Source organism: Epinephelus fuscoguttatus, linkage group LG20, assembly GCF_011397635.1.
Source record: "Epinephelus fuscoguttatus linkage group LG20, E.fuscoguttatus.final_Chr_v1".
NCBI lineage: Eukaryota > Metazoa > Chordata > Actinopteri > Perciformes > Serranidae > Epinephelus > Epinephelus fuscoguttatus.
Window position 1 is genome coordinate 1,703,104 of NC_064771.1, and position 25,825 is coordinate 1,728,928.

A 25,825-nucleotide genomic window follows, 5' to 3' on the forward strand; every position below is an offset into this window, starting at 1 on the left:
ATGACAAGAGTAAAAAACCAAGGCTTTTTCAACTCCAGGATTTTCATCTTCAGCTTTTAACTTTTAATTTTAAACATCAAAGGGTAAGAATCCAATTAGTAATTTATTGTGGAGGGAGGGACATGCATTTTCCACCCGTCATTCAGGGAGGCTCAAGGAGAGGTATTTGCAGGTTTGGACAGGATCAAAATAAAAAACAACGAAGTCACACCCCAGCCACATCCTCCTCTGATAAATAAAGAACAGTCCCTAAATAATTCTAGACTTATTGACCTGATGGTTTTGAATGATGGTAATCATGATGTGCTCCAGGATGAGACTACAGTTTAAAATAATTCTCCAAATCAACATGAATATTTGTAGGATATATGAAAATATGAGTGACATTACAAGCTAAAGGATTAATTTGTTTTTTTTACCACTGTGTTTCTAGTCATTTACCGTAACATAGCAGTCAGAGAGCATCATGGGAGGAGCAGTGGTGGACGATGGACCTCCCGGGGTGAAGGCACCAGATGGCGGCTGGGGTTGGGCAGTGTTGGTTGGCTGCTTCGTCATCACTGGCTTCTCCTACGCTTTCCCCAAAGCTGTCAGCGTGTTCTTCAAGGAGCTGATCCGAGAGTTTGACGTCGGCTACAGTGACACTGCCTGGATCTCATCAATACTGCTTGCCATGCTGTATGGCACAGGTAGATAAGGACAGCACACGTCTGAGAGTGATTAACTGTTGGCATGTGTACTGCATACTGATGGGTTGATTGTGTTTTCATAGGCCCTTTGTGCAGTGTGTTGGTAAACAGGTTTGGCTGTCGGCCAGTGATGATGGTTGGAGGGCTCTTTGCCTCACTGGGAATGATTCTGGCCTCCTTTGCCACCAGCATCATACACATTTACCTCTGTACTGGAGTCATCACAGGTAACACAACATACATGCCCAAGTAGTAATCACAAACGTGACAAGGACTCAAACATGCATGCATCCATATTCATTCTGTAAAGTCAGACACTGATTAGCTGCTTCTTGTTTTATAGCTCATTTTCTTTAAATACACAACAACAATATTTATGAGACATAACAAAAGATGTCAGTGAAAAAGGTACCTACATTTCGACCAGCTGCCAACACTTAAAGGGAAATTTCAGTTTATTTCAACCCGTCTCCTATTGTCCTAAATTTGTTTCAAGTGACTAATGACATAGAAATAATAGTTAGCATGTTAGCCGTTAGCCTAGATACAGCTGTAGTGTCAGACCTGTTAAAACATAAGTGAACGGGCATACCTTCAAGTGGAAAGTTAGTCCACTAAACAAGCTTTTTTTCCACAAAGACTGCCTCATATCGTTAGGATAAATGTCAGATAACATATAGAAAACGACATGTAAACGTGTCGTCTTACCTTACCGGTGTGCTGCCATGTTTGTTTATCCCTCTAGCTCTGCTTTCCAAAGCGCAGCCGAAATATATCTTGCCAGCTCTAGATAAAGCCCAGCTGGATACTAACATTACTCCAGGTGGAGGTGTCTCGTCCGCGGTCACATCCAGACCTTGAAAATAAGGCTGTAACCGCTCCCATTCCTTGCAACAGAGGCATTCCTCTTCTGTGGGCACTGGGGCACAGCATTCACAGGTACACCACCAATCTCCAGAGCTACGCAGCCATTCCTCCCCTCTCGTCCTCTAACGTTACCTGTTGCGCCTCTCTCTCTCCTTCTCCTCCTCCTCCTCCGTTCTTCAATTTCACGAAGCTCTTCGTCAATGTATTCTGGCTCAAATAAATAAGGGCGGCCATCAAACTCTGCAAAATCAAATTCCTCCTCCACAATGTCGAAGTTTGGCAAAAAGTCAGCCATTATTCTATAAATCTTTCATTAAATAAATGAATGAACTTTTCAGGCTACTGTCCAGTTCTGCCTTCCAGCTGTCGCTGCTTGTTCTTGCGATATTTCGGCCACGCTTTGGAAAGCAGAGCTAGAGGGATAAACAAACATGGCAGCACACCGGTAAGGTAAGACAACACGTTTACATGTCGTTTTCTATATGTTCTCTGACATTTATCCTAACGATATGAGGCAGTCTTTGTGGAAAAAAAGCTTGTTTAGTGGACTAACTTTGCACTTGAAGGGATGCCCGTTCACTTACGTTTTAACAGGTCTGACGCTACAGTTGTATCTAGGCTAACGGCTAACATGCTAACTATTATTTCTATGTCACTAGTCACTTGAAACAAATTTAGGACGATAGGAGACGGGTTGAAATAAATCAAAATTTCCCTTTAATATGGTCAGTTGCTTTGTTCATTCCTCAAAGACTGGTCCACAGCAGCACATCCTGACAACTACTCTAAAATTGCCATTCAAATGTGCTGTGGATGTTCTTGCTTCACAAAGAACAATAATCGATCTTTTAGTGACTCCTTGACCTTTCCTCCAGCGCCACTATGTGGGCAAAATCATCAATACCAAAAAAAATATCCAAACTGATGGCCAGATTGCCATGTGACCTCAATAAGCAAATTCCTGCTCCTCATGGAGTGAACCATAGCCCTCTCAGCATTACTTTAGTGCCACCCCCAGGTCACAGTGGGCCTCATGTAGGAACATTCTCCTAAATTTCTCTTGTATGTTCTCTTAATTTCCTGTTAAACGAAGAAATGAGAAAAGTCAACTCCAGATGCACCAAACATTCTTAATCATCAAATTTGCTCTTACCCATTTTTCCAAAAAAAATTTAATCTGGATCAGAGTGATTGAGTAGAAGATGAACAGATCACAGTAATGTAATAATATAATCGTTAGGAAAAGCCAGGTGGTGCAAATTTCAAAGCTTTATAAATGCTCTGACTCCTGAAACCTTGTACCAACAATCAGCAGCTCCTCTAAATAGCTGGCTAGCACTCTGCACTAGTAAAAGTACTCAGTGCAGAAAATTTTAAATTAATCTAATATAATTAATAAAATAATTAAAAGGAAAAGCAGCAAGTCCTCATATTTGAGGAGCTGGAACTATGAAATGTTTTTGCATGAAAAATGACAGACATAATAGTTGCCAATTAATTTTCTAATCAGCTGACTAATCATTTCAGCTGCACCTATATATTTTCATACTGTCTGTGTGCAAATATCTTACATTTGTTAAGTAACAAGTAACTAAAGTAATCAAATAATTGTAGTAGAGTAAAAAGTAAAATATTTCCATCTGAAGTGTAGTGGAGAAGTGAATTAGCATGAGATTTATAAATACTTAAGTAAAGTATAAATACATCAAATTTGTAATTTAATATAGAACTTATAGAAGAATTTACTCTGTTAAATTTGTTTATATATGGCTTCCTGCATGAGCCGCAATGATCTAATATGCAGATTATCATGGACTCTTCTGAGCACATTCATGCTGCCAAGTTGAAATATGTGTTTGATTTTAATGACAATATCATTTTTTTAACCTCACTCTTAGATGAACTATATTCCAGCCTCACTAGTGATAAGACTCTAGGAATAGCAACATTCCTCATGTAGTCCTTTTAGATACTTCACTTGCAGAGAGGCAGTCACACTCTTCTTTTCCGTGAAGAACCATAACCTTTTACCTTGGGATGGGTATTGAACCTCAATAGTTTTTTGGCACAGTTTGAAATGGAGTATTAAAAGGATTTTTTCTGTAATATATTGTTTTTATGTAACAGTGGTGGAATCAATGCAATTTCAATTTTATTCATGAAGCCCAATAGCACAAGTAACAATTTGCCTCAGAGGGCTTTACAGCATTCTACATCCCTATGTTCTCTGTCCCTCGTCATGAGCCAGCCCTAACTGTACGTGGTCTTGAGTATACTCTTAAATGTGCACTGTAAATAATTTCACTGTAAAATAATAGTAAAGAGCTGGCAGCACAGACGCCAGCAATATACTGTAATTTCACAATATACAGTAAAATAGTAGCAGCACAAATGCCAGCGCTATATCCATACTGTATAACATTTTCACAGTCTGTTATCGTAAAAATGAAATGGTGCATATTTCTGTGGTTATTTGGATTTACAGTAACATTCTGTTTAGAGTGTCACTTGAAATCCTAACAGTTTACTGTAGACAGACACAGTTGGTAATACAATAACTACCTTTAGCAATTTAAACATTCTCTAAAATAATCAATCTTCAGTGCAATTCACATTACAACTGTATTAATCTGTGGGCTACAGACATCTGCTGATATGCATTTCTATAACTATTATGCGTAATAAGCAATAAAAACTTAGAAGAAATCAAAATGAAATACCTTTATTTACAAGGGCAGTGTCAACAAGAGAAACGAGCCCATGAGACTTTCTAAAGCAGACAAAAACAGGTTACTGCTACTAGCCTCTTACTAGTGTCTGTGTGTGAACTATGGTGAAAAACTAAAAGTCTTAGATTCATCTTGTCAGAGACTTCCCCCAATCCCTTACCAAACATGACAACACCTGAGATTGGAGCCTCATTGACATTTGTTTTTTGTTTTGTTTTTTTTGGGCAAATGTCAATATTAGGAAGTAAAAATTCCAATATTAGAATGTCTATATATTAACAAGTATGTCATTCCTCAGATGCAGACCACAGAAATTAACGTTACCAAAATGAATTGGGGAAAAAAAGGCCCATAAATATAGACTGACTTTTTGAGCTATTCAAATCTCCATCTCACTGATAAATGACAACACCCAGTTTCCAAAAAATACTTACTGTGTGGGGCCTTGGTCCTGTTGCTTCAAGTGGAGCAGCCTACAATGCATTGCCAACTCAAGTACCAATACATTTTACACACAGCATTTTAGTGTTGAAGACTGACTGTAAATAAACAACAGTTGCTCACTGATTATCAGGTGATAGAGGGAATGCCAAGGGCAATTTGGGCTTATAAAACAACAACAAAGACTGATGAGAACACATCTTTGTTCCACAGGGTTCTGCAAAGCTAAGTATTTCTGTAACAATGCCTGTCTCTCTCCTCAGGTCTTGGTCTGGCGTTAAACTTCCAGCCGTCTCTTATAATGCTGAACCGCTACTTCAGTGAGAAACGTCCTCTAGCCAATGGCTTGGCAGCAGCGGGTAGCCCTGTGGCACTGTGCTGTCTCTCCCCACTGGGACAGGTTCTCCAGTACCAGTATGGCTGGAGGGGTGGGTTCCTCATACTGGGAGGCATGCTGCTTAACTGCTGTGCCTGTGGTTCCCTCATGAGGCCCCTGTTGCCCCCTAAGAGGGCTCAAGAGCTGGAGAATGGCTCTCCCACAGCTGCTGAGGAGAAGAAGCTCCAGCCAAAGAGGAAACTGTTGGATTTTAGTGTGTTCAATGACAGAGGTTTTGTCATCTATACCCTTGCTGCGTCTGTTATGGTGCTGGGCTTGTTTGTGCCCCCTGTGTTTGTGGTCAGCTATGCTAAAAGCCTTGGCTATGAAGACACTAAGTCTGCACTGCTGCTCACCATCTTGGGATTTGTTGATATGTTTGCTCGGCCTGCATCAGGCCTCATAGCAGGCATGAAGTGGGTACGACCCAGAAGTGTCTACCTGTTCAGCTTTGCTATGATCTTCAACGGGTGCACCGACCTCATAGGATCACAGGTAACATTTTTTTTTTATTATTATTTTTATTTATTTATTTATTTTTTTAATTTAAAACAGGAACAGTACATATTGATGAACATTAAATGTAAATATGTAGGATTGTAGCCAATGGCTAATTTCCATCCTCAGTCCCTTGGCAGGTTGATGTTTAACTAATCAAAAAACAAAACAAAAACAAAAAACATAAACAAAACAACAATGACAAATAAACAAACATATAGCAACATATAGCACATATATCCATGTATAGGGGATTTGCAGTTAGGGACATTTTATTTTTCATAAGGGGTATTGCAAAAAGGGGAAGGCATGTCAAATAATTTTTAAGCACTCAGGAGGGACATATGTTTTTTTTTTATTTTGGCTTAGAGGAGGGGCAGACAAATTTAACTGGCTGTATTTATGCCTCTGCACCAGTGATAGCTGTAGTCAGAGGCATTACGGTTTTTGGTTGTCCATCCATCCATCCATCCATCCATCCATCCATCTATCCCAGTCTTGTGAAAACAATATCTCAAGACCACCTTAAGGGAACTTCTTTGAATCTGACATAAACTTTCACTTGGACTCAGCAATGAACTAATATGATACTTGTGGCCATAGGTCAAAGCTCACTGTGACCTTGTGTCAGTTTCATTTTTAAAATTTAAATGGTTGTATTTGTATTTATTTTACCATAGATTTTTGAAGAAAACATGTTTGAAAGGCATGGTTTCTTTAAAAAAAATCCCAGAAATTTCACAGTTTATCAAAGCCAGAAGCTGTGAAAAGAGATATTATTCTTGAATTTTCAGTTTTTGACAATCCTTTGACACATCATTTGCAAATGCTTCTGTCAAAACAGAACCAACCAAATCTGAGCTTAAAACGGTGATATTTCATCAAGATCCCTTTATTCCACGTCTCATTTAAAATTTGGATAAAAATAAACAGTTTGCACAAACTAACCAGCGTGCATAACAGGAGTGAAAAACAGGCTTTTTTTTTTCAACTCCAGGTTTTCGTCTTCAACATTTAACTTTTAAGTGTCAAATATCAAAAGGTAAGTTTTTAAAATTGTATGTCTAATTTATGGTGGAGGGAGGGTCATGAATTTTCCACCAGTAACTCAGGGAGGCTGAAGGAAAAATATTAGTAGCTTCGGGGAGGGTCAAAATTTAAAAAAAGGAAGTCACACCCCAGCCACCCCCCTCCTCTGAGGGGTAAAGAACAGTCCCTTACTTCACCAATTTACTTGAAACCACATAAACTGGACATAACTAGCTCCTACAGGAAAACAACAGGGAAGATTAGACTGATTGTATAGTTATGCTCAGTCACTGTATGTCTGATTAATAAGGATTGTCCTCTATAAACTGGTCTCCTGTTTCTCTCCTTACAGGCGACTGATTATTCAGGTCTGGTGGTCTTCTGTATCTTCTTTGGCATGTCATATGGCATGGTGGGAGCACTACAGTTCGAGGTCCTCATGGCTATCGTAGGGACAGAGAAGTTCTCCAGCGCCATCGGTCTGGTTCTGCTGATGGAAGCTATTGCTGTACTGGTGGGACCTCCTGGAGCAGGTCAGAACAAGAGAGGGCTGAATGTGAATGTGTGAGACTTGTAATACTTAAAGCTCATAATTTTCAATTTTATAATACACACTACTGCTCAAAAGTTTGGAATCACTGGGAAATGTTCTTGTTTTCCATTGAAACAGTAAGTAATTAAGTAAGTAAGTAAGTAAGTAAACTTTATTCATATAGCACCTTTCACGGATAAAAACCACTAAGTGCTTCACAAAAGTTAAAACTAAGAAAGAAAACAAAACACAAAGTATAAACATAAATGCAAAGATGCATAGATATATGAGAAAAAAAACCAAACACAATTAACCAAATGCCAGTTTAAATAGAAGAGTCTTTAAATGCGTTTTAAAAGTATCAACAGAGTTTAAACAGCGTAGTGAGAAAGGCAAAGCATTCCACCGTCTGGGAGCTACTGCTTGAAATGATCTGTCGCCTCTGGTCCTAAAGCGTGTGTGAGGAACATCTAGCAGCCGTTGGTCACATGACCTCAGACTGCGGGTGGGAGTGTACGGCTGTATAAAATCAGGCAGGTAAGAAGGAGCTTGTCCCTGCAAGGCTCTAAAAGTGAGAACTAAAATTAGGTTAAAAGCCTTGCAGCAGAGTTCTGAACAGCCTGGAGACGGTCAAGCTCTTTCTTATTAAAACACGTAAAAAGACTGTTACAATAATCTAAACAAAACAAAATAAAAGCATGAATAATAATTTCCAGTTCAGCCTTTGACACCAGTGTTCTTATTTTGGAAATGTTCCTCAGATGGAAGAAGCAATTTTTTGTTACTAGTTTTGAGTGATGCTTCAAGGACATTGTTGAATCAAAAATAACACCTAAGTTCCTCATCTTTGGCAGGACAGACGAGCCTAGAGCACCAATATGCTGCTAAATCTGGGGGATAATGCTATCGGGGGCGATAATTAATGTTTCCGTCTTGTCTGAGTTCAGCTGTAGGTAGTTGTCACTTAACCACTATTGGATGCTAGTCAGGCAGTTGATTAAGGAAGACAGTTTGTGGAGCTCAGTGGCCTTGAATGAGCAGTACAGCTGGATGTCATCAGCACAGAGATGATATGAAACATTGCTAAATTGTCTAATTAACTGTCCAAGGGGAAGTAAGTATAAAAGGAACAGAATAGGTCCTAGGACAGAGCCCTGAGGTACCCCACATGACAGCCATGACATGATTTCAGACATGATTTGGTTTGCAGAACCACTAAAACTTCTGTCAGAAAGGTAAGAGGAAAACCACTTTAAAACCGTACCAGAGATCCCAACCAGATCCTGGAGTCTGTTAATCAAAATATTATGGTTGACCGTGTCAAAAGCTGATGAAAGGTCTAACAGAACCAAAACTGTGTGTTTACCAGAATCAGCTGACATCAAGATGTCACCAGACTGAAATATGTCCAAGACCTCATGATTCTCTAAAAACACTGTGAGTTGCTCTGCTATAGCTTTTTCTAAAATTTTTGATATGTATGGCAATTTGGAAATTGGCCTATAATTTTTGGGCTGTAATGGATCCAGACTGGGCTTTTTGAGTGTAGGTTCCACAACAGTATGTTTAAAAAAGCTAGGAACCACTCCAGTTAAAAGCAAGGTATTAATTATCTCCGTGATACGGGGGCCAGTTGAGTCAAAGACTTTTTTAATTGCGCAGTAGGGAGAACATCAGTAGGGCATGAGGTGGGTTTCATTTTGTCCAGCATATCAGTGACATCATGTAATGACACAGGTTTAAAGGAGGACCAAGTATGAGTTGGAGACAGATAGAGACAGTGTTGAGAACAGTTGATAGAGAAATGTTAGAAACACACATGAAATTAGTCTGAATAGGAAATATAGCAAATGAACAAGCCATGCTGACATTGTCAGAGTTAGAAATAATGATTTTAATAGAAATGATGAATGGGTACTTCAAACTTTGCCTTCATAAAAAAAAAAAAAAAAAAAAAAAAACCCACCTTTTACAACAATTACAGCCTGGCAGACCTTAGGCATTCTAGCCGTTAATTTTTCATGGTAATATGATGAGATTTCATCCCATGCTTCCTGGAGCATCTCCCACAAGATGGATTGGCTTGATGGAGTCCTCCTCCATACGATATGGTCAAGCTGCTCCAACAACAGCTCAATAGGGTTCAGATCTGGACACTGTGCTGGCCACTCCATTACAGTCAGAATTCTGGCTGACTGCTTATTCTTTAAAAATTGCTGAGACATTTTGGAGGTGTGTTTTGGGTCATTATCCTGTTGTAGGATGAAATTGGTCCCAATCAAGTGCTGTCCACAGGATATGGCATGGCTTCACAAAATCTTGTGATAGCTTTCCTTCCTTAAGGTCCTTCCACTCTGAACAAATCTCCTATTTTACCACCTCCAAAGCACTCCCAGACCATCACGCTGCCTCCACCAGGCTTGGCTGATGGTATTAAGCACAGTTCTTACATCTTCTCATTTATTCTGCGTCTCACAAATGTTCTTCTGATTGATCCGAAGACCACAAACTTGAACTTATCTGTCCACAACACCTTCTTCCAGTCTTCCAGTGTCCAATGTCTGTGCTCTTTTGCCCATCTCAGTCTTTTCTTTTTACTGGCCAGTCTGAGATATGGCTTTTTCTTGGCAATTCTGCCATGAAGTCTAGCATCCTGAAGTCACCTCTTCACTGTTGATACTGACACTGATGTTTGATGGGTACTATTTAGTGCAGCTGCCAGTTGAGGATACTGTGAGGCGTCTTTGTCTTAAGCTACACACTCTCAGATATTTGTCTTCTTGCACAGTTGTGCATCAGGGCCTCCCACTCCTTTTTCTGTCCTTGTTAGAGCCAGTTTGTGGTGCTCTCTGAAGGGAGTAGTTAATGGCATGGTAAGAGATTTTAAGTTTTCTTGCAATTTCTCTCATGTTGACCATGCTGCCTTCTTTCCATGTCCAACAAAGCTGGATACGGTGTCACAGCCTGTCAAAGCCTGTCAAAGCATGGAACATTGGAAGGGCACATGACATCTCTGGTCCGAGACATGCAGCCATTTGGTGGGCTGCAAGATAGCGAAAGCTCTTGCCTGTTCCGAATGAAACATATTTTTCACTTTAACTGGTCTCTAAATTATATTTGTGGTGCTGAAAACATGGTGACAGTAGCTTGGGGGGGTTGACCAAAGTGCTCTATTCCAGTATATTAAAGGGATAGTGCACCCAAAAACGAAAATTCAGCCATTATCTACTCACCCATATGCCGATGGAGGCCCTGGTGAAGTTTTAGAGTCCTCACATCCCTTGCGGAGATCGGTGGGGGGAGCAGCTAGCACACCTAATGGCAGACGGCGCCCCAGACTAACGTCCAAGAACACAAAATTGAATCCACAAAGTATCTCCATACTGCTCATCCGTCGTGATCCAAGTGTGCTGCAGCCCCGACATAAAAAGTTGTTTCTAAAAATGTCATATGAACTCTGTTTTTAGCCTCACTGTAGCCTGTAGCTCTGACTGCTTCTCTGTGCTCCGCGTTCACGTGTGCGCGCTCAGGGTGATACTGATGTCCACAGTACTGATGTCCACATTCTCAAGTGCAGGCATCGTCAATTCCCAGTCTGAGCAGCAAAGACTTTCCTCATCCGTTGGCATTGCTTTGCATTTGAAACAACTATACCACCAGGTTTCCAGTGCTCAACTCCAGTATTGTGCGACTGGCATGCGTGTATTTGAACCCTCCCAATGTGTTTATGAAAACCATCACCAGGGTCCAGGGCCAGCCCTGCGGGGGAAGGGGGGCGGTATGGCACCCCAAGACCAGGGAGCCGCAGAGGCCGCAGGACACCACACAGGCCCAGGGACCCCGGCACCCCCAGAGAGCCAGAGACACACCCCAGACAGGCAGGGCAGGAGGGCCCACCCACCCACCGCCTGACGCGGACCGCCACGAGCAGCCAATCCCCCATCGGGACCCCCCAGCAGAGGGCCCAAAAACCACAGCTGGTCAGGAGGCAGAGCCCAGGCAGAAACCTACAGAGCCCCCAGGGCGCCACCCGGCCCACCCGCCACAGGGCCACGGGACCCCCCCAGACACCGGGAACCCAGCAACACCACCATGATGTAAATGGGCTCCCTGGCTCCAACCCTCAGCCCAGGAGGGCTGGGCCCCACGAGCCACGCCATGCATATCTACAGTGTGTGTAAACCCCCCCCCCCCCCCCCCCCTTACTATGATTCTCCGATCCCTGACAGAGAAGCATTAACCCTCCACCGTGAATGTGAATGTGAGTGCCCATAAGTGTGATGTGGTGCATTAAAATTGAGGGACATAGGAGACAGGTGGGGGCAAGGCTGATGGCTACAGCACACTGCTGTCCTGCAGCCCGTGCAGCCATAGGCACCTGGAACCTGTTCCCATCTGTCCCACAAGATGTAGGTGTATGTGGTGCTTTAAAATTGGAGAACTCGTTTACATTACCAAGCGGGTACCCCCTCCCCTCTCTGCTCCACCAATCTCCAGCCCGCACACTGACTGACAGTGTAGCCTGTAAACAGAGCTCAGCTGTTTATTTAGCCTAGCAATATCTCCGGACTATAGTAGCTGCAATGGACGACTCTGAACGCGATTTTGAAGAGTTTCTTGTCGCGGACACAGACCCAGAGCCATACCTGTTTGAGCCGGAGCATACAGATGAGGAAATCCATGTGTTGGATGCTGAGCGGGCGAGATGAGAGGCTGAATCCTCCGCTCCCATTTTGCTGCACGGAATGGGATTTGGTGCTACCATTGTTGGGGAGATATATCATCAGGAGGAAAAGCGCCGCAGAGAGTGCATCACAAGGAGTGAAGTTGAGTCTTCTTTTCCTCACAGATGATGGTTCGGGTTCATTCTCTCCTGTTGCATGGTAAGTGCGGTCCATTCGCAAACTTTATAACTAAAAAAACTTTTCACTACTCTCCATCGACGAACTACTAACACTCTCTGCTGTTTCCTCCTCCTTCCTTCCTTCCACTGTCTTCGTTGGTTTACTTAGACACGCGAAACGCGTTCTCTGGCTGGCTGGATTGTCCGCTAGGGCTGCCTTACATATATGGCAGCGCAAGATGGCGACCTCTCTAAAGCAAGGCCCTTGCTATGTATATATATATATATATATATATATATATGTATGTAAAAGCATAATTATAAGGCTATGAAAACCGAAACGAATTTTATTTTATAGCGATTATACACTGGCCCTTTAACCTGTACAGCTGTGATAAAGCTATTCCCAGTTGTAACATTACTAGGGCTGTCCTCGACTAAGAATATACACAGTCGAGTCTGATTCAAATCTGATTGCCTATAGTCTACTCAAAGTCAAATCTTTATTTATTTATTTGTTCATTTTAAACCAGTTAACAGAGCTGAAACACCCAAATTCTGACTTGGCATGATGAATCTATTTTATTGTAGGCTATTGTTCCATACATTTTATCACACATTATTTGAAAGTCTGCATTATGGTGACTATAACGATAATAAATATTATGCACATTTAGAATATAGAAGACCCGGAGCTTACCATAAAAAAGAAACCAAAGCAGGTAATCGGGTAAGGTACAAAACCTTTATTTTTCAACCTGCATCCATAACAAAAAAATTCCCCGTCAATTATTGCAGAGCAACATGCCAAAAACAAACAAAAAAACAACAATATGTCAGCGATAAACCCACATAATAAATAGACTACGTAGCCTACATAGCCCAAACTAAACGAAATAAAAGTCAGAATAATGAAACTAAAGTTAGAAGGTGCATAAAATAAAATCATGTCCAGTGCGTAATCATTTTGGAGTTCCTTTGCGCGCTGCAGAACATTGCCTGTAGCCTATCCTTTTGGACATAATAAATAGACTCAGAGCCTACATAGCCTAAACTAAACGAAATAAAAGTCAGAATAACAAAATAAAAGTTAGAAGGTGCATAAAATAAAATCAAGTCCAGTGCGTGTCCAGTGCATAATCGTTTTGAAGTTTCTTTGCGTGCTGCAGAGCATTCAATCAATCAATCAATCAATCAATCAATTTTATTTATAAAGCCCAATATCACAAATCACAATTTGCCTCACAGGGCTTTACAGCATACAACATCCCTCTGTCCTTAAGACCCTCACAGCGGATAAGGAAAAACTCCCCCCAAAAAACCCTTTAACGGGGAAAAAAAAATGGTAGAAACCTCAAGAAGAGCAACTGAGGAGGGATCCCTCTTCCAGGACGGACAGATGTGCAATAGATGTCGTACAGAACAGATCAGCATAATAAATTAACAGTAATCCATATGACACAATGAGACAGAGAGCGAGAGAGAGAGAGAGAGAGAGAGAGAGAGATGCAGGTAATGACAGTAGCTTACAACAACATTAATGAAAGTAATAATATTATAGTTATAGTTCTGGTTACTGCGGTACAATATGTTGAAAGTATGTATTAATACCTGGCAGTATACATGTGTGACAATAATCATATGTGTATAATAACAGAAGAAGTATGACTAATGACTAATGATGGCAGCAGCAGCAGGAGGCATCTGGCGGGACCACGGCAGCAGCACAACCACACACGTCACGCTGTCCAGGCACCGCTGCGGTATGAGTTAATCTGAGAGACAGTGGAGCACAAAGGCTCCGGAGAAGAAGCCGAGTTAGTGACATCCAGAATGGCCGGGTTAGCTAGATGCAGTAAGAGGATACGAGAGAGAGAGAGAGAAGGAGAGAAGGGGCCCGGTGTATTATAGAGGGGTCCTCCGGCAGACTAGGCCTAAGTCAGCCTAACTAAGGGCTGGTACAGGGCAAGCCTGAGCTAGCCCTAACTATAAGCTTTATCAAAGAGGAAAGTCTTAAGTCTAGTCTTAAATGTGGAGACGGTGTCTGCCTCCCGGACCGTAACAGGAAGATGATTCCACAGGAGAGGAGCCTGATAGCTAAAGGCTCTGGCTCCTGATCTACTTTTGGAGACTTTAGGGACCACGAGTAACCCTGCGTTCTCAGAGCGCAGTGTTCTGGTGGGATAATATGGCACTATGAGCTCTCTAAGATATGACGGAGCTTGACCATTTAGAGCTTTATAAGTTAACAGTAGGATTTTAAATTCAATTCTGGATTTTACAGGGAGCCAGTGCAGAGAAGCTAAAACAGGAGAGATATGATCGCGTTTCTTAGTTCCTGTTAGTACACGTGCTGCAGCATTGAGGTAGGCCTGTAGCCTATCCTTTTGGACAAGTTCACACCTTTAGGCTAACCAAGTTCAAATGTCAAAAACTAAAAATCAAATGGATTGGCTTAAAAGTTTTTAGCCTACCTGATCACACAAATTAGTCTTGACTTTCACTGCGCCTGTGTCCACCTAATTCTTTTCAAATTATGCGAGAGGAAAACTAACTTGTTAATGTTGCTCGGGAGAAGTGCGCTTCTCGTTTTGCTGATAATAAATCCAGCTTTAGAGAAAATCCTCTCTGATGGTGTGGAGGTGGATGGGATGCAGTGGACTCTTTTCGCAACTCTGGACAGCTTTGGGTATTTCTCCTCATTCTTTTGTCACCATTCCAGCAGTCCTGTACTGCTTTTTGTGTGATCCTTTATATACGCCTTCATCTCGCTGTCCCTTTCATGTGGCTGTTTATCCTCTTCATCACTGGACAGCAGCACTGACATCACCTACTCCCTCTCTCTCTCTGTTTTGGAGGTTGTGTCGGCTCACTCTCCTCCACCACGCCACTGTCATCATCATCCCTTTCCGTCTGCGGCCTGGTCGCCGACTCCTCAGCCAGACTCTCAGCTAGGTTGGCCACCACTGAATAAGCCCGGTCCATTTGCTGATCCGTGAAAAAAGAAAGCTTTTTGAAACGTGGGTCAAGAATAGCTGCTTTGACATAAATGCTGCTCTCCGGGTTTCCCTCTTTGAGATTCCATCGTCTGTCAATCTCCTCGGTTAGTGTATTCTTCATGGATTTAAAGACCTTGCTGTTGTCATCATGCACCACCAAGTGCCGTTTCTTAATGTTCGTGAGCATGGGGACAGTGGCAGACAGCGATGCGTTCATGTCTTGGGACAAAAGCTCTGTCAGGGTGATCATTGGCTGGAGAACACTGATTGTCTTTCGCGTTCGCCACTGGGATGTCTTGAGCTCCAGGTCTTGGATCTTTCAGCACAGCTGAAACTGGCCCCCTCTGCTCTAGCAGGCATTCAAGCATCATGTACACAGAATTCCATCTAGTCCTAACATCTTGTATTAGTTTATGCTCAGTGACATTCTGTTCTTTCTGTTTTTCTGCAAGTGCCGCGGTGGCCTTAGCACTTTTTTTGAAGTGAGAGACGAGGCGCCTTCCAGCAGCGACATTGCAACACACAGGATGTTGCATGAGCTGGAGAGTGTGTCCTGGCTCCCTTCACGTCTCCCCAAAATGGGTCCTCAGCCACGATTGGTGCATAAAACCATATTAGTTGCATTGTCGTGGACAATAGAAATGACCGTATCTCCTGGAATGCCCCACTCGAAAATGATCTCTTTAAGTGTCTGCAATATGTTCTCCTATGTGACTTTCTTCCATTTTTTTCGTTTCTACACATAACATTCAAGTCGCCAGTCTTCTGTAATGAATTGTGCCGTAACTGTCAGATACGCCTCCATTTGGAGCGAGGTCCAGATATCAGTGGTCAAGCTGACTGCATCACAACTGTTAATTAATGTAGATATCTCTCCCCTTGTGTATGAATATTTCGCATTCACTGCATGCATGATCATCTCTCTTTTGGAAGCGGTGTATCCTGGCTCAAGTGTGTGCATTAATCCCTTAAAACCTTTGCCCTCAACAATGCTGACTTGTCATTTATTTCTCTTTTCCTCTTCTCAGAGAGTGGTGGTCTGAAATCAAGTTTCTTCTGAGTTAAACTTGGGCCCGCTGCTGCAGTACTCGATGAGCTCTCTGTGTGTGGGTTCTTCTGGGAGAAGAAGAATAAAATACAGTATATCACATTAAGCCCTAGCTAGCTACATCATATAACAGATTTAATAATATGCTAACCAGAGGGGACAACATGGCTGTTTTCCTGGCGCCTACGAGCCTTGCCTATAGGCTACTTACCCGTTTTAAATGGTTGGCCATATTCGTTGTTGATGAGTGGTACGCTAGTTGTAATTGACACAACTTGCATTGGACTTTGTGGGGATCTTTCTCCTGTTCGAAATGCTCCCACACTTTAGATTTTTTTAGAGGACATTGTGACAGGACTAGCCTTGGCCTACTTCAGTCAGCGCGCGCCCAGAAAACTGAAAGATGCCACTTTGTCACTGCTCTGATGGCGTAGTGATGGTGAGTTTATTCACCACATTTTCACGCAACTGCAATGATGACTCCGAGATTGAGACTCGACCTGGGCTCCCGATTCGAATCAGTCGAATCTTCGAATCTTAGGGGTCAGCCCTAAACAATACCAATTGTTAAATGGATGGAGGGAAGAGTTGTTTTGAGGCGTGTTGCTTTTGTTAGCCAGCAGAAGAAGGCTGGAAAGAGCTGTGGCTCCAGAAGCAGTCTTTGTTATGTCCTTGTTCCGAAGGTGCGAGGAAGCCGGTCGCTTTGGGTCTGTGGGGAGTTAGACGCTTGGTTGCTGGTTCTCCTTGTTGCTGGAAAGTTAGTGGCAAACCATGTGTTTGCATACCAATTTCTATTGAGATGGTGGTAACTGCAGTTTGTAAAGTTGTACAGCTTTGCGTATCCAGCAGCTGCTACGACCAGTTTCTCCTCCATTGTTTACCAACTGTAAACTTGTTGTCGTGAACACCACAGAAGGCCCACCTCTCAAATCATGTAATTGGACAATGGGAAAAAAGCGGAGATGACATGGGGAGCTTCTCCGCTCCGAGTTGAAGTTTTTTCAACTCGAGGTGTTCAGACTCCAGGCACCTAGAGCGCAGAAATGCAAGCTGCATAGCAACACAAAAACAGCAAGCAAAAGGCTTCATTCTCATAAAACAATTACAAAAAGCCACCTCCAGCTGCTAAAACACTTCCTGTGTGAATGGGGCCTAATTCTAACCAACTAATGCCTGGTTCACACTACACAACATTTCTGTCTGTTCTGACAGTCACTATGTCACATTACGTGATTGTGGAGTCATAAAATCGTGTCATGACTTGGCTGAAAGATATGACAGACTATACAGTGGTCCACACCAATTATCTCAGGTCGTCTTTCACGACGTGTGATGTGATCGGGTTATTCTTGTCATATTTTTATTACTTTTACTATTTCAGTCACTGTGTCTGTTCATGTGCCAGCCGAAATGTTGTTGTAGTAACGTAAAAAAGTGCCACCAGATGGCAGGAGCTATGTTTGAAGCACCGTATGCAAACATGGAAGTCACTGAATCATCCACAAGTTCCTGCAAGTCTTTCACAATATAAAAGCCTATTTAGAAAATGAAGGGATTCTCTCAGCCGAAGTTATAATGGGCTTTTAATTTGAAACAGATATAGGAAGTGTTGAGTTTAAAATGACGACGTGATGCATTAACTTTATGTAGTCTGCTTCAAATAAAGCTGGTAGCCTTGGCAGTTGTGGTAAGTAAAAGCCACTATTTTTTAAATTTTCTTACTTTATGTCTGTCTCCATTATAAAGAAATAACGTTGTTTGCTAGCTTGATGCCAATGGCAGTACTCACTGGGTTGCTAAAGTGCCTCTGCTGTTTCACACCATAATTTTTCCCTTTTTACACTGTGTGGTAACATCCCCAGAGAAAATATCAAAAACCCTGGGGTGTTGTTATCATACAGTTGTCCACGGCAGCAGATTGTTCTGTGTTCCCATTCGTCAAAGTGACGGCTGTGACGGGAGAAGTCGTGAACGACGAAAAGAAAATCAAACATGCTAGACTTTCTGTTGGAAGGTCGTGAGGCATCCCAGACATGGCATCGGTTGTCGTCTACTATGACACATTATACAAGACGAAACGATGGATTATCGTGTACGGCACTCATTGTTGTTCACGTCACTGCGTCAGGCTAGAATCGGGCTGATATCGTGTAGTGTGAACCAGGCATTAAATGACCCAGCCCTGGACTTTGAGGTCCAACTGAAATTCTACTGCATAGTATTTTGTGACATCATGACACTGCTTTGTAAAAGGGAAAAACATTTTCCCAAAATGACATTTACTGTATGTGCTGCTGTCGTAACAGCAGGCATGTCTTTGTATCCATGCTTTAAAATTGAGACCTTCTTGGTATGTAGCCCCTCCCACCACTTAGACCACAGTGACAAAAACTCCAAAGAGCTGTGGACTGAAAATTACAGTAGCTTTCTAGCCATGGACATAAATGTCCAGTAAGGAAAAGTTTATTCACTATTGTCATTTAGCAGCCACTGATGTTTCTCAGTCGTCTTTATGTTCTTCTTATAGTATCTGTCGACATGAAGGTGTTTCACCTCATGAGTTCAATAACACTCATGCTAATATTTTCACTCCCCACCAGGTCGCCTCTTGGATGCTACCAATCAGTACATGTACGTCTTTCTGTTGGCGGGCTGTGAGGTCACACTGTCAGCTTTTATCATCGCCTTTGGTAACTTCCTCTGCATTAGCAAGAAGAATGAAGATCCACAGGCTAAGATGGAGATGGCTGTCACTGCCTCAGAGAAGGAGGAGCTGAACTGTAGGGTGGAAGGTGAGGATGATCATGAAGACAAAGAGGAGCCAAAGGAAACAGAAAATGGAAACATCAGTGCTTTGAAAGTAGGGGAGGAGGCAACGATGGTGACGGAGATGGTGGAGAAGGTTGGAGACGAGAACACAGCGTTATGAATAATCAGACAAGTGAAGAGAAAGGACAACCCGTGCACCAAGAGGACATAAGAGGATGATCTGGGGCAAAGACAAAGCGAGGAGTCACATTAAGAGTGAGGGGTACGAACAGGGGGTTGATCTTGTCCTCTACATGAAAATTCACAGTTTGATATAATGGACACAAGGCAGAGGTTTCCCCTGAACTGCTTCAAATGCAACATTTTAATCAGATTCTACGCATTACTGTTAATTAGTTAAATGACAAATTACAGTTTGGTCCAAAATAGAGCAATTCCTCTGGACATGAAATGTCTCACTTTACTGGCAAAAGATACCAGCTTTTCTGGGTAAGAAACCTACTCTGTACTGCTGTCTGCTCACACACACATTTCATTTTGAACAAAGACACTGACTTCTACTTTTGTGTACCTGTTTCACAGACAGAACCTGTCTCCTTTCCATTTCCCTGAGCTTTCTAATAAGCTGACTCAAAAAATGCCACTCAATATACAAGAACTGGCTTTTTCTTGAGCTTTCAAGCACATCTCACAGCCTTCTTCACAGGATGGGGTTAGAGAAGTATTTCACTGCTGGAAAAATTGCCTAAAATGTGTCTGTCTATGCAGTGGAAAGACTCAAATAGTTTTGAATTTGTTGCTACATGTCCAGAGAAAACAGAGAAAAATTAAGCTTTTGCTCAAGAGGGAGAAAACCTCCAACTACCAGAATGCACTGCACCACACCAGACAATGAACACGTAATGCGAACACGTCCCAGACCCCTAGGAGAGCAGCTCAGCCTTGTCACAAATTTTCCCCTGTGGCCACTCAGCAGCCCAAAAAGAGACCACCACTGTAAAAAAAGACATCTGTAATACTGTTGACAGGACAACTCAAACTGCAATGAAGGTCAATTATGAATCTTTATATTCTGAATTTTTGAGCCATGGAGGTTTTATATTTGTAAAACTCTCACTTAAGTTGAGAAAAGCGATACAAGTTAGAGGGGGTTACTAATCTGAAGATTGGCGGGTTGCTCCTCCAATCCACATCAAAGTATCCTTGAGCACGATACTGAAGCCCAAATTGCTCCTGATGGTTGTTCCATCAATGTGTGAGTGTGTTAAAAACTGAATAGCAGGTGTCACCTTGTGTCGCAACTGTCACTTTCCGTATGGTCACCTCAGCCACCTGTGTATGAATGAGTGTGTGAATGTGTAAATGTGACTCATAGTGTAAAAGGCACTTTGAGTGGACGGAAGACTAGAAAAGCACTACACAAGTGCAGGTCCATATATCAACACCTGTTATCACAGAACCTCCATGCTAAGGTCATAGATGACAATGAAGCAAACTTCATTTACTAATAAAGACTGTAAGATGCTGTTTGAAGCTCTGGAAAAATGCTAATAAGTGGACCCTGTGTTGAGAATATCTTGTCAAACCACTATCCAGATTGTATTTTGTAACATTTTATGTAACATGACAACTCACATTCAAAAACCAGTTGTGAAAATAAATTATTTAATATTTGGGGCAGTCAACATACACCTCTGCAGCTCGATTTCATACTGTAGCTGTTCACTCATTCCTGCAATTAAATTCAAGTCTGTTTTGTTGTTTGATGACTGCTGTGAACTACTTACTGAGACTTTATTAAATTGCTGCCTGATTTGTTTTTGTCTGTAGGACAAACTTGAATTGTTAGACATGGTGCAGTGCATGGGTGTTGTATACTCAGCTGATGAATTTACTGTATGTCCTATGCATTTCTCACATTGTAAAGGTCTGCTTAATGCTGTAACACTGAGAGCAGTTGTGTGCTATATGCCCTTTGTGTATCTGTGTGATCTAATGCTCAACACTGAGAGCAAGGACAACTTGCTTGGGTGAAGAAATGTAACGCACACCTGCTGCACTTACTGATTTTCTGAGCTGTGTCTAACACAACATAGATGTCTGATGCCCAGTTTTCCCTAAATAAATATATTTTCTGTGGAGAAATATGACTAAATGACATATTTGTTCCATTTAGTGACATACTTACATCAATATGAAGTGTGGCAGCTTAGAACCTTTTGACACAACACATTTCTGAAACATTTCTCTTTAACTTGCTGTCAAAGGCCACAATTTTCACTCTACATACATAATTCTTGGTAGAAATGGAGTAAAAATTGTCCTCTTTCCATCAGTGTTACTTTGGAAGCAATCAGACCTACACATTTGGCACAGTGAACCTGAAAGTCAGAGAAACTCCACCAACTGATGCACTTAACTCCATGTCGAGAGACCAGAAATCTCTGGAGGACAGCATATCATACCAGTTTTCTAGCTTGCAACAATTATCACATTTTTGACTCCACAAACATGATAACGACATCCAGGCGTTCAGGGGAGAAGCTTATCTCTCTGACCATCACGTTATTTTGATGATTGGGCCAACAGTTTGGGAATAACAAGGTTATCTGAAAAGTTTGATCTCCACTTAAACAGCTCTCCCGTCTGTTCTGTGTGCCCCTCTTTTCTGAGCTCTCTCAGGTAGCCCTCATTAATCACCGTAGCAAAGGCCGCTGACACACAAACACAGAACCTGTGGGGGTGTGTGCATCTCACAGTCTCAAGTGCAGAGATTAAAGCAGAAGCGTTACTTTAAACAGCATCTTAACATTATAGATCAGTGTTTTCCATCTATCACATACGACTACAGTCTTTATTACTAATACTACTGTTGCTACTTTTGGGATTATGACTGTTAAATGCATATTGTAATGTACTGTAATATTATACAAATACTGTTCAGTAATTGTACCACATGTAATACGCAGCATGAATTCATACAAATTAAACCCCTTACCATTTTTCCTGACTATTCCTACTACTTCACCTTCTTTTCACACAATTTTTCCACATCTTCCATACATAATGGGTATTTTACTGCTACCTGCTACTACCACAATTACATCTACTTCTGTGACTACTACTACTACTACTCCCCAAGCCACCCTCTGGTCACTGAGATCCGATTTTTTTCACAGGCACAAGGTAGTCAGACAAAAAGGTACAAGTAATTCATTTATTTACAGTTTAAGTACACAAATACAGTGGCAAATATAAATGTGAGAAAGTAAATCTCGTTGCTTACATAATTCACTAGGTGTAGCGTGACTGACCAAAGAAGTCAAGGGTCAAAAATCCAAAACTACAGAATGAGCAGCAGTTATAATGAATTACAACAGGCCATTTTATTCTGATAGACATGGCAATTATTTATCAAAGCCGAAAGAGTCAAACAAATTGTTCACTAATTTAAAAAAAAAAATAATCCACTGCTGCTGGAGTAGCCTGTAAAAGGATGAAGTTTTCCTCTCAATAAAAATATGTTCAGTAACTGTTTAAAAGGGATTCACAGAAAATGCATTTTCAGTGCCCTTGGCAATTATCTCTGTTAGCCACATTGGTGCAGGATCCCTAAAACTTGAATACTGACAGCAGTATCCTTTGTGATAGCAAAGGATGTCACACTAAATGTCTTTAAAATTCAGTGCAACATCTCTGCCCTCACCACTGGTTTGTTTAATAAGCCCATGGCTCTCAGGGGGGTATGCTGATGGGAAGATGACTACATTTATGGCAGCCCAAACTTGCAGCTAGGTTCCTGGAGCAAGCCTTAGAAGTCATGTTCAGACCTGTCCCTACAGATGAGCAAACGTTTACACATCAATATTAAAACGAATTCACAGCTTCAAAATTATACAAATAAGAAAAACAAGAATGTTTATCTGTACACAGTGACTGGACATCTGGTCAAATGTGTCATATGATGCCCTTCCCTCTATAAAGTGCACTCCTTTTGTACACACACAATAAAGGGAACACAGCTCATTCAGCAGTATACCAGAGCCTGGAGGTGAACAGACAGAACATCTTGTCATGAGTGACTACTTGACCTCCTGCACCCAAGATACCAAATTAGATTTTTGGTACATTCATGGGTTCAACTAACACTCAAGCCTCTGAACGTGACACTGAAGGCTAACCTCTACAACATGCAAACAAGTGTTTACTTTCTATTTAATACAAATGGCTCTAGTTACTGAAGAGAGCCATCAGTGGTGGTGGTGATCATTAAAAACAGAAAAAGTTGGTGGTGTTTACTGCAAAAGATAGAAAAGCAATTTTATTGATCAGGTATGAACTAGCAGATAGTGACAATGGAAATGTAGGGTCATCAATGACAAATGTTTCTGCAGAGGAAGGAGCCTTAACTCAGTCAGTCAGTGTCAGTGTCCCAGAAATGAGTGGCTGCCATGTCTGGCCCTTTCACAATCTGGTGGTGTTTCTGTTTTTTTTTGGATTGGGGGAGTTCCTGACGAAGTAAACACAACAGTCCTGAGCTCCAATGTTAGGGACATCAAACCTACACACAGAAATGGGGAGGGAGGGAGGGGGGCGAAGTGAGTGAGTGAATGAGTGTGAAGGTGCCAACAGTACTGAGAGCAGTCCATCAGACAACAGTGTGTGCCTAGTCACAATATGGCCTCCGATGGTAGCTGCTGTAGTAGTAGTAGTAGTAGTAATGAACAGTAGTATTAGTATGTCAGGTTGTTTCCGAGTGAACAGGGCTTGGTCCGCCAGGGTGCATTGTGGGGGCTCATCGAGGAGCTAGAAGATGAAGACCAGCAGTCGGTACACCAGACATCATCTAGAGGAAACACAGGAAAGGAAGCAGGAGGGTCAAAAACAAAGCACAAACCCTAAATTATCTAAATGAGTGGATGCATTAAGCTTTCCATGCACGCATCCCTGTTCGTTCATGGCTTCTAGATCAACATGTATGTGGAGTGTTTTAATTCGTCTGCAGTCTAAATGCATTTTCAAGCCACAAAATCAACTCAAGTGTATAAAACTTGTGTTCACCTTAAAAGATACATTATCAAAAAACTATGGAAACAGCCACAGGGTTGTAAGTAGGGGTGGCTGATTGGTGTATAACAATATCCAAATATTTTCTGCTTTTGGACATTTTTTTACTTGTTTTAAGTGATGTCCTAATTTTTTTTTTCAGAACAATCTCTGAATTAAACTTCAGATCATTTTTTATCACAATTGAAAACAGCTACTGAAAGGAGGATTTTCGTTCATCACGAGTACGGATATTGACACTTTTACTTGTATGATAAATAATCTGTAACTGATAGTTTCATCCAAATATTCAGCTCAACCCTAATGTTTACATGTGCTTGATGGCTGTCTAATGTATCTGGTGTCCTTTCGCGGCTTTTGTCGTCATGTCCTCAGAAATTAATGTTACGTGTACACAAGATGCAATAGGCACATGCATGGAAGGGCAATGTCAGCTAGGGCTGGGCGATAAATCGATTTTATCGATTAATTCGAATTTGTAGTTTAGGCCAATTTGTTTTAGTGAAAATCGAGTTTCTCTTTAAAATACGCCACCGCCGCTCCACGCTGGGCTCCCGTAGCTCAGCCAGCCATAGCACATGCCTCACTTTCTTCCTGGGGCGCATCCGTCTGACGTCACACACCACACCCGGTGCACTAACGTCTCATACCTCCTACATCAACTACAAACATACACAGCTCCACACACACACACACACACACACACACACACACACACACACACACACACACACACACACACATCAGCCTGTAACATAAGGCTATTTAGTTTGTTTTATAAAAGGACAAGGTTTAGACCTGTTCTATAGGAAAGGTAACCTTAAATGACTTCTGTTGTGAACGAATATAATGGTAGGGGAAACACTGCCATATGATAAGAAAGGGGTCTGGTGGAAAGCGATCACAGATGCAGTTGCCATGTATATTGCAAGAGATATGGTGCCCATATATAGGCTACCGTGGAAAAGCCGGGGTTTATTCACATGCTGAAAGTTTTGGACCCCAGGTATGTGCTACTAGGCCGGAAGTATTTATTTTTTTAACTAGGAGGGGAAAAAAATCGATTTAAATCGTGAATCGGATTTGTTGTGAAAAAAATCTGAGATTTTTTTTTTTGTAGGCCATATCGCCCAGCCCTAGTGTCAGCAACAAAATGTATTTTAGCCACCTCAAGAAAATCAAAATCAGTGTTGACTGTATTTAGAATATTCTCACTACTTCAGCCTAATGTCAGATAGTGATAGTGATAGTAACACAAACTAACTACCTGATCAAAGCAGCAGTAGATCAGCAGCTCAGGTGTTGAGTAAGCTAAAATGACTAATTTTGTCAATGGAGTCTGGTGGCTTTGACAACAGCATAGATGGGGAAGTGAAGCTGTTAAGGGTTGTCTGACGGAAAGCTGTGAAAATACATTGATTATAGTGTACACTTAAACTGATAGACTTTTTTTTTGGTGGCTAAAATACATTTTGTTGCCGACCCTTCCACAGCAGCACACTGCTTAGCTTCCATGTCGGCCTCAAGTCCGCTTCCCCCATCTGGGGCCATGCTGACTGACATGTACTATACAGTGGTGGAAAAAAGTTTTTGGACATTTGCGTTTGCATTTGTGAAATACTGCATTAAGAATCACTCTTAGGTCTTCAAGTGCAATTTCTTTTAGTACAGTCACAGCCAAAATACGAAATAAATCCTAAAAAAGCCATTAAAAACTTAAAATTGATTGGTTCCATAAAAATACTTAAGAAATTTTGAGTATTGGGTCATTTTGGTACCAGTGATAAAGGTCGTTCTTTTTATTAAAAGACACAATTTTTGTTGCCAAGCTTCGTGTCTACATAAAGCCAGCACATTTGAAAGTTCTTTAGACACAAAAATGGCTGAAACAAGGAACCTAATGCAGGAAACATGCCTGAAGATAAAGATTCTCAGCCA

The 25,825-nt window shown here is 41.7% G+C and overlaps 2 protein-coding genes across 5 annotated transcripts in view; one reads left to right on the top strand and one right to left on the bottom strand.

Annotated features, from left to right (window-relative positions):
- Nucleotides 1–21,823, top strand: part of slc16a3b (solute carrier family 16 member 3b) — a 39,186-nt gene extending 17,363 nt beyond the window's left edge. For both annotated transcript variants that reach the window (XM_049563897.1, XM_049563898.1), the window contains exons 2-6: nucleotides 434–689; nucleotides 773–916; nucleotides 4,990–5,597; nucleotides 6,982–7,162; nucleotides 18,652–21,823. In XM_049563897.1, the coding sequence (XP_049419854.1) occupies nucleotides 467–689; nucleotides 773–916; nucleotides 4,990–5,597; nucleotides 6,982–7,162; nucleotides 18,652–18,980 (1,485 nt within the window). In that variant the 5' untranslated portion in view covers nucleotides 434–466 and the 3' untranslated portion in view covers nucleotides 18,981–21,823. The remainder of the gene's footprint in view (nucleotides 1–433; nucleotides 690–772; nucleotides 917–4,989; nucleotides 5,598–6,981; nucleotides 7,163–18,651) is intronic.
- A 194-nt stretch (nucleotides 21,824–22,017) lies between these two features.
- The window catches only part of csnk1db (casein kinase 1, delta b), a 70,393-nt gene continuing 66,585 nt past the window's right edge, over nucleotides 22,018–25,825 (bottom strand). For all 3 annotated transcript variants that reach the window (XM_049563916.1, XM_049563915.1, XM_049563917.1), the window contains exon 10: nucleotides 22,018–23,666. In XM_049563916.1, coding sequence (XP_049419873.1) covers nucleotides 23,616–23,666 — 51 coding nt within the window. In that variant the 3' untranslated portion in view covers nucleotides 22,018–23,615. The remainder of the gene's footprint in view (nucleotides 23,667–25,825) is intronic.